Source organism: Littorina saxatilis, linkage group LG2, assembly GCF_037325665.1.
Source record: "Littorina saxatilis isolate snail1 linkage group LG2, US_GU_Lsax_2.0, whole genome shotgun sequence".
Taxonomy (NCBI): domain Eukaryota; kingdom Metazoa; phylum Mollusca; class Gastropoda; order Littorinimorpha; family Littorinidae; genus Littorina; species Littorina saxatilis.
The window spans coordinates 32311566-32324739 of record NC_090246.1 but is presented as its reverse complement, the minus strand read 5'-3'; the positions used below and the strand labels follow the sequence as shown (position 1 = coordinate 32324739).

General features: G+C 42.8%; 1 protein-coding gene across 1 annotated transcript in view; it reads left to right on the top strand.

Annotated features, from left to right (window-relative positions):
• LOC138958779 (guanylate cyclase 32E-like) overlaps nucleotides 1-13174 on the top strand; it is a 208202-nt gene that overhangs the window by 192615 nt on the left and 2413 nt on the right. Inside the window, exons 19-21 of the mRNA XM_070330071.1 lie at nucleotides 10985-11228; nucleotides 12375-12473; nucleotides 12779-12870. Of these exons, the coding sequence (XP_070186172.1) occupies nucleotides 10985-11228; nucleotides 12375-12473; nucleotides 12779-12870 (435 nt within the window). The remainder of the gene's footprint in view (nucleotides 1-10984; nucleotides 11229-12374; nucleotides 12474-12778; nucleotides 12871-13174) is intronic.

Here is a 13174-nt window from a genome sequence, read left to right as displayed (position 1 = left end):
CATTTTATTTCATGTGATTTTTCTTTTGAACGGCATTATAAATCAGATCTATTTTATTTTCTGCAAAATATAGTCAAACAAAGAGATTGCTGTCTGTGCACTACATAATACCGGATGAAGATATAGATTGAAAATGGCTTGAATGCCTGAGAAAAACGAGGCTGGATGTCTAAGGGGGGACCATTATAGAGCAGTTTTTGCCACGAATTGGTCCCCCGGGGGACTACTTCAGAGGGGGGACCGGACCGGATCCTACACCGGCACGGTTTGCCTAGTGGTAAGGCGTCCGCCCCGTGATCGGGAGGTCGTGGGTTCGAACCCCGGCCGGGTCATACCTAAGACTTTAAAATTGGCAATCTAGTGGCTGCTCCGCCTGGCGTCTGGCATTATGGGGTTAGTGCTAGGACTGGTTGGTCCGGTGTCAGAATATCAATCAATCAATCAATATGAGGCTTATATCGCGCGTATTCCGTGGGTACAGTTCCAAGCGCAGGGATTTTTTTTTAAAAAAATTTTTATGCAATTTATATCGCGCACATATTCAAGGCGCAGGGATTTATTTATGCCGTGTGAGATGGCATTTTTTTACACAATACATCACGCATTCACATCGGCCAGCAGATCGCAGCCATTTCGGCGCATATCCTACTTTTCACGGCCTATTATTTCAAGTCACACGGGTATTTTGGTGGACATTTTTATCTATGCCTATACAATTTTGCCAGAAAAGACCCTTTTGTCAATCGTGGGATCTTTAACGTGCACACCCCAATGTAGTGTACACGAAGGGACCTCGGTTTTTCGTCTCATCCGAAAGACTAGCACTTGAACCCACCACCGAGGTTAGGGAAAGGGGGGAGAAAATTGCTAACGCCCTGACCCAGGGCTGAACTCGCAACCTCTCGCTTCCGAGCGCAAGTGCGTTACCACTCGGCCACCCTGTCCGAATAATGTGACTGGGTGAGACATGAAGCCTGTGCTGCGACTTCTGTCTTGTGTGTGGCGCACGTTATATGTCAAAGCAGCACCGCCCTGATATGGCCATTCGTGGTCGGCTGGGCGATAACCAAACAAAACAATATGGAACAGATGAATCTGTTTCATCTTTTTCAGTCTGGATTCCGCTCTAAGCATTCCTGCCACACCGCCACTTTATGTGAGACTTGGCTGTCAGCAATAAACAAAGCAGAAATAACGGGAGCGTTGTTTCTAGACTTTAAGAAAGCCTTTAACCTAGTAGATCACTCACTTATACTGAAGAAATTAAAGTGCTATTTAAAAGACGACTCCGCCTGTGCCTTTTTTTTAATCGTATCTTTCAAAACGGACACAGTATGTATCCATTAACTGTAAAACTTCGTCAAACGAGTTTGTCAGAGTGGTGTCCCTCAGGGGTCTGTATTAGGACCTATCTTGTTCTGTATTTATATAAATGATTTACCCCTTCATGTGTCAGATAAAAAAGTTAGATGCGAGTTTTTCGCAGACGACTCTTCTGTTCACACCAGTCAAAAATCTTTGGAATCCGTCAACTCTTCTCTTCAAACAATTGTGGATGAAATCACAGAGTGGTGCGTTTCTAATGCAATGATTATTCATCCGATTAAAACAAAGAGTATGGTGATTACCACGAGACAGAAACACCAATTAAGTCCCTTACAATTACAACTGTCAGTTGGTTCAACTCAAGTGCAGCAAGTTAGCGAGCATAGATTATTGGGTGTTACCATTGATCAAGAGTTGAAATGGCAAACTCATTTGAGTAGTATTTGTAAATTAGTATCAAAGAATGTGTACCTGTTATCAAAATTAAGGCATTACGCAGATACTGAAGCACTCAAAATGTTCTATTACGCTCACATAATGCCTCATATAAACTTTGCTTCGACACTTTGGGATAACTGCAGTGATGTTCATCTAAAAAAAACTCAATTCCCTGCATCGCCGAGCTGCAAAACTTATTCTGCATGAGTCGAGTAGGTCCACGGATGATAAACTAAAGCTCCTGAATTTCCTCCCGTTGAAAGATCAGTTGACGTTAAACAAGGCTGTGTTCATGTATACAATTCTTAATGGAGACTGTCCTAAATATTTGCAATCACATTTCAAACATGCCACAAAAAGATATGGGTCCCTCCTATACCTCGCATAGACCTCTACAAATCAAGCTTAGCCTTCTCGGGAGCGTTTCAATGGAACTCCTTCCCCCAACATATAAGAAATGCAACTTCAGGGACTATGTTTAAGAGATTGTCACGTTCACACATCATTAATGAATGAAATATCCTGTTCGATTGTTAATCTAAAAACACTTTGTATTAGTATAAACGGATGTCTAGCTGATCTGAGCAACTTAGACCCAAATGAAAGGTATTAGTACTATGCCAATGTAATTTTGTATTCTTTGAGTTACTCCTTATGAAATCCCTTAAATGCACATTGTGCTGCAATCCATACAATCTATTTTATATGATTGATGTTTTTTTATGTGCGTCTGTCTGTCTGTCTGTCTGTCTGTCGGGCTGCATCATCAGTTCAGATCTCTCGTGGTCAAAACACATAGCCAAGGTAGTTAGCAAGTGCAATTCAAGATTATACTTTCTGAGGAAACTCAAGCAGTTCAAGGTCTGCCCTGAAATACTGGCAATGTTCTACAGAGCCAGCATTGAAAGTGTTTTGACCTTCAACCTCATGGTATGGTACTATGGGGCACTGTAGAGGACAAGAGCCATCTGGCAAGAGTGATCAGACAGGCAGAAAAGGTGGTTGGGGTTCAGTTCCCAAGCTTGGATGAACTGGTGCATAAGAGAACAGCCACAAAAGCACGAAAGGTCGTTGAAGATGAATCGCACCCCCTGCATGATCAGTTTGCACTCATGCCATCTAGGCGTAGATACAGAGCTGCAAAGTGTAGAACCTCTCGCATGCGGAAGTCGTTTATTCCATCCGCCATCTCAGTTCTTAATGATACCACTTAGTGCATGCATGTGATACTGAAAAATGTACAATGGTGTTTTCCTCAGAGCTAGCTAGGAATGCATTGTACTCTAATGTTGTCATGTTATTGTTGTGTTTTTTATCTTCATGTTTTAAAATTATCTCCACAACTTATAACGTATACTTTTACACTAGAATTATGTTTAAACAAATTAAGTATGTATGTTTAATATTATTCTTATGAAGTTTTTTTACAACTATTTAGAATAGAACAGGATGGATGTTCTGAATGTCAATCACTGGGAGCAGTCAGAAGAGTAAGAATTTTGTTTTGTTCTCACTATCATTTGCTTATGAAGATCATGATGTTGTTCTATTGCTTAGTCAGTCCTAGAAATAATGTCCTAGACCTGTCTTACCTTGCTGTTATCAGTATTTTTGCCCTCTTTCATTACGATGCTATGGTATTTCTGTGGGTCTCCACATGTGTTTGTTTATAAGGCGGAAGTGACCTCCCCTTGTACACAATAGGCCCTCAGAGGAAGCCTACGGACAGACTAGAATAGAACATGCACATAACACAGAATGTCTGCACAGCACACACACACACACAGCAATACAGCACACCGTCTTGTACCTCCTTCTGCCCTGCCGAAGTCGGGGTATCCTTTTTAATCCACCGAACAATTAATATCCACAGCCATGTGTGTCTCCTGCCTCCGAACCACTGTGCTCCGAACACACACGCTACAGAGCTCGACTCGATGTGCGCAGTTTCGTATAAAAATTATTTTCCAAAATTCCCCACTGTGTTTTATAAAATAATCATATTATGAAAGCACATACATTTTTATCTTAGTTGTTATGTATTTATTGTTAGTAAACATCGGCATTATTCATGTTTTACTTTAAACGCAATCATTGTTATTTATAGATCACAGGCACCTGATGTAAGTAGGTCACACACGTGTAAATGTTGTGCCCAGTCCTTGTTTTTGTTTCTGTTATTATTTTAGTTAGCAGGTCTAGTTGAGCACGTATTAAGTACCCACTACTAGTTATTGTGCATTTTAGTTAATGGACTGATGATGTCAATTGTATGGAGTCGACGCACGTGCGAGGATATGTATGTGTGGGAAGGGGGGGGGGGGGCGCGGGAGATGGAAGCTTGCTGTATGTTATGTAATGTATATATTGTGTGTGATACGTGGAAATGTGATACTATTTATTTGCATGTATGATACAGGTACAAATGTGATAATTGTAGGCCTATACTTGTGATTACTGTGTGTGATACATGAAATGTGATATGAATGCTGTTTTTATATGTTATACTCTTACTTTCTCCCAAGCGCAAGACAAATTCTTCTATGAAAATTGAAGCCAATAAAATTTGAGTTGAGTTGAGTTGAGTCTGTCTGTCTGTCTGTCTGTCTCTCTCTCTCTCTCTCTCTCTCTCTCTCTCTCTCTCTCTCTCTCTCTCTCTCTCTCTCTCTCTCTCTCTCTCTCTCTCTCTCTCTCTCTCTCTCTCTCTCTCTCTCTCTCTCTCTCTCTCTCTCTCTCTCTCTCTCTCTCTCTCTCTCTCTCTCTCTCTCCTTAAATGCACATTGTGTTGCATTCTGTACAATGTATTTCTGTAGTTTATATGATTGAATTTATATTTGTAATGTGCGTCTGTCTTTATGTGTTGTATAAAGGACAGGTTGGAAGAATAGGCTTTGCCTAAAACCTTTATCCTTTTGTAATAAAGTTCTGAGTCTGAGTCTGAGTCTCTCTTTTTCTTTCTGTCTCTCTCCCTCTCTCTCTCTCTCTCCCTCCCTCCCTCCCTCCCTCTCTCTCCCCTCTCTCTCCTCTCTCTTTCCCCTCTCTCTCTCTCATCTCCCTCTCTTCCTCTCTCTCTCTCTCTCCCTCTCTCTCTCTCTCCCTCTCTCTCTCTCTCTCTCTCTCTCTCTCTCTTCCTCTCTCTCTACCCCCTCTCTCCACTCTCCCCTTTTTCCCCTCTCTCTCTTATCTCCCTCTCTCTCTCTCTCCCTCCCTCTCTCTCCTCTCCCACTCTCCTTCTCTTCCTCTCTCTCTCTCTCCTCTCTCTCTCCCTCTCTCTCCCCTCTCCCTCTCTCTCCCCTCTCCCTCTCTCTCTCCCCTCTCTCGTCACTCTCCCCTCTCCCTCTCTCTTATCTCCCTCTCTCTCTCCCTCTCTCTCTATCTCCCTCCCTCCCTCTCTCTCCTCTCCCTCTCGCTCTCTCTCTCCTCTCCCCTCTCTCTCCACTCGATCTCCCCTCTTTCCTCTCTCTTATCTCCCTCTCTCGCTCCCTCTCTCTCCCTCCCTCTCTCTCCCTCCCTCTCTCTCCTCTCCCTCTTCCACTCTCTCCCCTCTCTCTCTCCTTCTCTTCCTATCTCTCTTTTTCTCTCTCCCTCTCTCTCCCCTCTCCCTCCATCCCCTCTCTCTCCCCCCTCTCTCTCTCTCTCTTCCTCTCTCTCTCTCCCTCTCTCTCTCTCACACACTCACACAGACCCACACACAATCATTTACGCTTGTACACAAGGGAAATTCAGCGTTTTGAGTGTTTCGTTTATAGCCGTCGATTAGCATGTGTGTTTACTCCGAACACCCATTGAACGTTGTTTACGCAGCCCGGAAGTTTCCACTGTTCTTGTTTCGGGTTCATTACAAGTTTATCGGGAGAAGTGTTTATTCAATGCACTTTGGTTCTCCTTGGAGGCACATCTGTAAAGAATTTTAGCATCACTCTTTGATCTTCAAGGGAAAATAATGAGTTTTAGACAGTCCCTGCACACACAGAAAAAGTTGCTTATTGTAGCAAACTCTCTTCGTTTTAACCACAGGCACTCGTCACGAGGTGGGCGGGGCCTATGTCTTGGATGTCACTTGTGATGGACGGTCGTCTTTTCTTATGGTTTATACGTAATCTTGAGAGCGCACAAGCCCCGCCTATCACGTTAGCTCAAAAGGACAAACGCTTGGCTTCTTCTTCGAGCTCTTTATTCAAGATGATCATACTAATGGGGTGTCGCATGTCCATTGGCATCTGCATCCAGTGCGCATGTGCAAAAGTACAATTACTTCCTATCACATGACATCATTACATACGTCATCTTATGACCACTATCGTCACACCGCCCACTTTGATCCCGACCCGCTCGTGACGAGTGCCTGTGGTTTTAACGTCGCTTATCTTACCCGGCAGAGAACACCATCAAACATTGTTCAAAGCAATTATGACGTCAGATAAATCAGATATGACGGTATGGTGTCTTATGACGTAGCCTGAGTGTGTTATAGTTTGCTTGACATTTCCCAAACAGAACCCGTCGGCCATCAGGACGTCAGGTGCATCAGATATGACGGAATTATGTAGAATATGACTCAGCCCTGGGGTGTAATATTCTGCTTGACATTCCCCAAACTATACCAGCCGGACATCCATAAAGTGTTGCAGACATTTCTTTTGGGGCCGGCCAGGCCATGAGGATAAGTGTGAAAGTTTGGAAGTTTCAGATCAGCGGGGCAAAAATAATAGTGTATGAGTGTGTGTGTGTATGTGTGTGTGTGTGTGTGTGTGTGGGTGTGCGTGCGTGCATGTGTGATTGTTTGTGTGTGCGTGCGTGCGTGCATTCGTGCGTGCGTGCGTGTATGCGCGTGAATGTGTATTTGTGTGAATGTGTGTTTGTCTGTCTGTCTGTATGTCTGTCTGTCGGTATGTCTGTCTGTCTGTGTTTCGTCGGTTAGTTAGTTAGTTAACTGTTGCTTAATGGGTCCAGCGGACCATCAGGACCCCGTTTTGTCGGTTAAAGCAAGACATAAACCAAAAGCACAAAAATGAAAGAAATAAACGCGGCAATAGAGAACACGACCACAGACCAAAACAAGTCGCGGAAGGCAAAATAACAACATTTAGTCAAGCTGTTGAACTCACAGAATGAAACTGAACGCACTGCTTTTTTCACCAAGACCGCATACTCGTAGTTTCGTCAGTCCACCGCTCGTGGCAAAGGCAGTGAAATCGACAAGCCAGAATAGTGCGGTAGTCTTCTTCTTCTTCTTCTTCTTCTTCTTGTTGCCGCTACACGTGGAGACCAGTCCAATTGAGAAATGTAGTGGTCATCTGCAGGGACGCCGCCGTGCCGTACAGCTTATCCTGGATGGGAGTCGGCTCCGGCCACATCTTCCTTCTCAACAACTGGAAGTTCCCGCAGTCTTGTAGGATGTGGTGGGTGTCCTGCTCTGCTTCTCCGCAGGGACACATCGGGGACGGCACAACTTTCAGCTTTGAGTGGAGGTGTTTGTTCAGCCTGTTGTGCCCTGTTCGCAGCCTGAAGATGGTAACCTGCTCTGGTCTTGTGAGCAGGTGAAGGCTGTCTTTTTGAGCCGGGGTTTGGATCGCGCTGAGCAGGATAACACGCTTTTCTGTATCTCTATTCTCTTTAGCTTACTGAGTTTGCTTTTAATTCAAACATATCATATCTATATGTTTTTGGAATCAGGGACCGACAGCTGAAAATTAATTTTAATCATAATATTCATATTTTAGATTTTCAGAGCTTGTTTGTAATCCAAATATAACATATGTACATGTTTTTGGAATCACAAAATGACGAAGAATAAGATGAAATTGTTTTTGGATAGTTTAATAAAAAAAAAAATAATTACAAGTTTCCGATTTTTAATGACCAAACTCATTCATTAGTTTTTAAGCCACCAAGCTGAAATGCAATACCAAAGTCCGGCCTTTGTCGAAGATTGCTTTGCCAAAATTTCAATCAATTTGATTGAAAAATGAGGGTGTGACAGTGCCGCCTCAACTTTTACGAAAAGCCGGATGTGACGTCATCAAAGGTATTTATCGAACAAATGGAAAAAAAGTCCGGGGATATCATTCCCAGGAACTCTCATGTCAAATTTCATAAAGATCGGTCCAGTAGTTTAGTCTGAATCGCTCTACACACACACACACACACACACACACACACACACATAGGCCCCTACACCACGACCCTCGTCTCGATTCCCCCTCTATGTTAAAACATTAAGTCAAAACTTGACTAAATGTAAAAAAGCGCACGTGTATTGGGCTCCAACAGGGATCAGATTGATGAACATGGACATCGAGATGAGTCTCGTTATAAAAAGTAATACAATCATTTACGTTGCACAAAGAGCAAGAAAAGAAGGGGGAAAGCCGGCGAGTGAAAGTGAGAGAGATAGGGTGTGTGTGAGGGAGAGAGAGAGAGAGAGAGAGAGAGAGAGAGAGAGAGAGAGAGAGAGAGAGAGAGAGAGAGAACAAGCGACTCCACAGACAGACTGACGGACAGACAGAAACAGAGAAAGAAAGAGAAAGGGAGAGAAGATCAGATGAGAGAGAGAGAGAGAGAGAGAGAGAGAGAGAGAGAGAGAGAGAGAGAGAGAGAGAAGGAGGGAGCGGCACTGAAAGAGAACGTGAAACCGAATCCAAACAGAAAAGCAGGATCTCTGTTATTACAGTGGACAGGGTTAAGTGCTGGTGCGCAATTTGATGACCGTTATATTCTGGCTATTGTGTGTGTGTGTAGGCATTAGGCTTACCATGTTCAGCAAAGTAAAACAAAACACACACAAAACACGAAAATAAAAAGTTACACAAGATAAACACCAAAACACAAATCAAATAAAGGTCAGACTTTACGGTCTAATTCAGGGGGACATTACTTACAACAGCACCAAACGTTATTTTTGTTCAAAGATTGGGTTTAGCTGTTTGTGCGCAGTCCCCGTTTTAATTTGCGATTGTTAATCTTGAATTAAGATAAAAGCCGCTATTGTTTTTCAAAGATTGAGTTAAGCTGTTCAGTGTGCAGTCCCAGTTTTCCATTTATTTTGTTTGTCTGGGATTAAGAGTATAGCCTGCGATTTCCTTGCTGGAGATCACTGTTTCTCGTGCGGTAATGAAAAAGATCCATTGATGACAAAATTTGGTGTCTTCTGGGTGGGGAAAACCAGTGAACCGTAAAAGTACACAACTCCCGTAAATAAAAAATGTAATTAACTTAAACTACCTTGTAAGCGCCCTCACCCCTTATACACAAATTTCACTCACAAGTAGGGGGTGCACGTTTACCAGGTACTGTACCCGGTGCAGAATCCGTTCCTCGTGAGAAATAGCGGTATTTGAACACTTGGTGTGAGAATGAACCGAGGATTTGTTTCTGCGCAAACATGTCTTCGCCCTCTGTCTCTTTCTCTGTGACTGTGACAGACGCGTTCGTGTGTGTGCTAGTGCCTCGCCAAAATCGAACATGGAAACTAACCACAACAATCCCTTTGTGTCATAGTTTTAGACTCAAGATCTGCTTCGTATATTATCCAGCGTAACGAGCAGTAGTGCGTGTCCGTCTGAACAACAATCATAAATTTGCACACACTGAAATATAATTGCAGCCAGTTCGTTTGTCCTGATCAAAGTCATCTCGCAAAATAGGAGAGGGATTGGGGGGGGGGGATAGGCCCTACGTGTCTTTACCAGATCTCTTTATACTGGCACGGTTGGCCTAGTGGTAAGGCCCGTGATCGGGAGGTCGTGGGTTCGAACCCCGGCCGGGTCATACCTAAGACTTTAAAATTGGCAATCTAGTGGCTGCTCCGCCTGGCGTCTGGCATTATGGGGTTAGTGCTAGGACTGGTTGGTCCGGTGTCAGAATAATGTGACTGGGTGAGACATGAAGCCTGTGCTGCGACTTCTGTCTTGTGTGTGGCGCACGTTATATGTCAAAGCAGCACCGCCCTGATATGGCCCTTTGTAAACAAACCAGATCTCTTTAAATCCCTTAAGGTCGACCTATTCAACCTTAGATGTGTCTCTCAAATCTTCGTCTACTTTTGGCATGGCTATCCAGACACTGCAGTGGAAAAACTATGAACTCAAACGGTATGACTGCATTGCAGGATCTTGTCATTAATTATTTGAATAATAATTCTGCATTTTGTGAAGAGGTTTAGAATCAACTAGAAACTGTTTTACGACACCTTCGAAAATAAATGTGTGTGTGTGTGCGTTTACAAGGTACTATATACAAAGTAGGGCGCTTACAAGGTAATTCATGGTCATTCATGGTAATTAACGGTAATTCTAACTGTCCCACCCAGGCTATGTTACGGTTTCCTTTTATTTCGGTAGAGTGCACAAACACGGATTTTCACTCTTTCCACTCGCGACTCTTTCGAAGAGCACGTGTTTTTTGCGCTTGTTGTGAAACTGAGTGAAAGCCGCTGTCAATGATTGAATAGTCATGTTTGCCTGTGTCTCCGGTTGCATTTTCGGAGCCAAGTTCGTTTTTGCATCCGTGCAAGAAACTTCACCTTTTTACACTGACATTATAGATCAGATGTAATGCAGCAATTGACCGATACATTGAATTACAGTTCTGTTTAGGGTGTGTGTGTGTGTGTGTGTGTGTGTGTGTGTGTGTGTGATTGTGCCGGGGGTCGAGCAGAGAGGGGTGTATTTCTCCGGAATAGCATCCCGAGTTGTTGAAGGGAACTGTTGCAAGCAACCAAACTTTGCAGACAGAAACAACCATTGCAGCCTGATGAAACTGTTTAGGCCACGCACAAAAAGTCTGTTTGCGGTAACATTGGCCCCAAAAAATAGGGTCAGTAGGTCGGGATTTTTATTTTTTTTATTTATTGTTTTTCCCTAAATACATATTTTTAAGTTATTTTGCAAAAAAACAAAGACTTTTTATTTTTTTTTTACCCAAATGCCCCCCAAAAAGTCTAGGGTCGCGCTAAAAAATAGGGTCGGTCGGGATACCGTAAACAGACCATTTTTTGTTGTTGGCCTTGGCAATCTTGTGATGAAAAGCGTTAAATTTGATGCTAAATTTAGTTTGTTCCGTTCATCTTATTTTCATTTTCATTTTTCACGGTGGCCTGTTCAAAGATTGGATAGAATAATTTGGGGCACTATCGGTTCTTGAACGTTACCCAATTGCAGAAGAAGCATTATTTTGCATTTATGAACACGTGTTAAAATGGTTTCGTATTATTCTTCAGGTGGTGGACATGCTCAACGATCTCTACACTGCCTTCGACTCCATCGTCCGCCATTATGACGTGTACAAGGTGGAAACAATCGGTGACGCCTACATGGTTGTGAGTGGTCTCCCGTTGAGGAATGGCGATTTGCACGCCGGAGAGGTGGCGTCCATGTCGCTAGATCTGCTTACCGCCATTAAAACGTTTCGCATTCGCCACAAACCTAAGGAAACGCTCAAGCTCCGCATTGGTATCCATTCTGGTAAGTCATGTGTGAAAGGAACCTCGAAATCCTCCAGTGTGTGGTTAGTTTTTAAAGCAAGCCTTTTTTCCTAGAAGACATAAAGCAAGTAAATTGTTCAAGTTTTTGCAGCTTATTCAAGTCTCAAGGGGATTGTAAGTCAGTTTGTTTGTAGCATTGCAGTCGTTTCAATTTGGTAAGTTTACACCTGATGAAGAAAACCAGGTAATGTTGAACTTAAGCCTTGTAAATTCATAGCTCACAATCCAGTGGCATTTAAACCTCCAATTTTGCAGAACCTGCTCTTGTTGTAGGCATAACAAGTCATTTGGGATACCTTTGAAGTCACGGACTGAACTGTTCAGATGCCTTTCGTTTACATGCGTTGGCACAGCCGCCATTTTGAATGAGTCGAGGCAACTCTGTCGATATTACGTATGCATTTTGTCGTCCTTCTCGTCGATCAAATTACCAAATTAATGTACAATGCTGAAGTGTGGAGCTCAATCCCTCAATTAATTTCACGATACATATTCTTTGGTTCGATTGAAGGGACTTGTATCAAACATAAGTAAAATACGCCACTTGATTGTGAGATATGAATTTACAACGCTAAAGTTTAACATTACCGAAAACCAGCAAAGTTGTAGGAAGTGTTTGGTGTAAGTGTGTGTGTGCGTGTGTGTGTGTGTGCATGCGCGTGTCTGTGTGTGTGTGTGTGTGTGTGTGTGTGTGTGTGTGTGTGTGTGTGTGTGTGTGTGTGTGTGTGAAAGCAAATCAGGCTCAATCTCCTTTCAATTCTTTGTAACAGCTTCCAAGGGAGGGAAACAAGAGAATGTTCCCTTGATCTAAATTTCCAAAGTTGCCACCCTTGCAACACGACTGCGCGGCAACTCCCTTTCAATTACGAATATTTATCTACCTGGGACCCGCAACATCGGGTCAACTTTATATAACGATCAAACACAGTTAAACAAGATCGTCAGTTAAATAATTGCCAATTAATGCACACGTGCATTTCTGTATAATGGGGTGAGGGTCGGATGTTAAAAGCACTTTTATTTACTTGGAGCCATTTTTGTCGTCAAAGAAACATTTTATCTTATCTCATCTTATCTCAGTCTATTATTTAGTGGTATGCTGCCCTTTTTTTTGTTTTTTTGTTAGGACCCTGTGTTGCTGGCGTGGTAGGGTTGACAATGCCGCGCTATACCCTCTTTGGTGACACTGTCAACACCGCATCCAGAATGGAAACCAACGGGGAAGGTCAGTATCGGATCCAGTACACTGCACTTTGAACGAAATTTGACAAATCAACTCACGTGTTCCATGTTGTTTGTTTGCGGATGTTGTGTAATTGAGTATCGCATTGGAATTAATTGTTTTGTCGATTTGGTACCAACCTCGTTGTTGTTATTTATTTTTATTTTTTTTAAATATATATACGTTTTTATGACAGCGCGCAAGACGGTATTTGCTAGAAGATTGCAAGTCGTAACTTGAAGAAAATACGTTCGTAATAGAAATAGTAAACGTTTTAAGAAATGCTGAATGTTTCATTTCATTTCCAGCTTTGAAGGTTCACTGCAGTTCAGAGTGCAGGGCGATCCTGGAAAAACTGGGAGGCTACACTTTGGATGAACGAGGCCTTGTCAGCATGAAGGTATGCTTATTATTTTCACATTTCCCTCTAGTGTTTTGTTGTTGTTGTTGTTTGTTTGTTTTTAACGTCAGTTTTCCATAAAGACATACAGTGTTGTGTTGTCTACTGATACACATTTTGTCCTTGACAGTCGGAGAAATTTAATGGAAAGAATAATATACAAACGAAAACAACCCAGCCCAAACCTGAGGGGGAAAATGTCTAAAGGGGAGACAATCGGCTTGCTGGAAGACAATTTATTGCTGTTGTTTACCTTGTCGGGGGTTTGCTTACGCGCGTATGTTATGCGTATTATGGAGGTGAG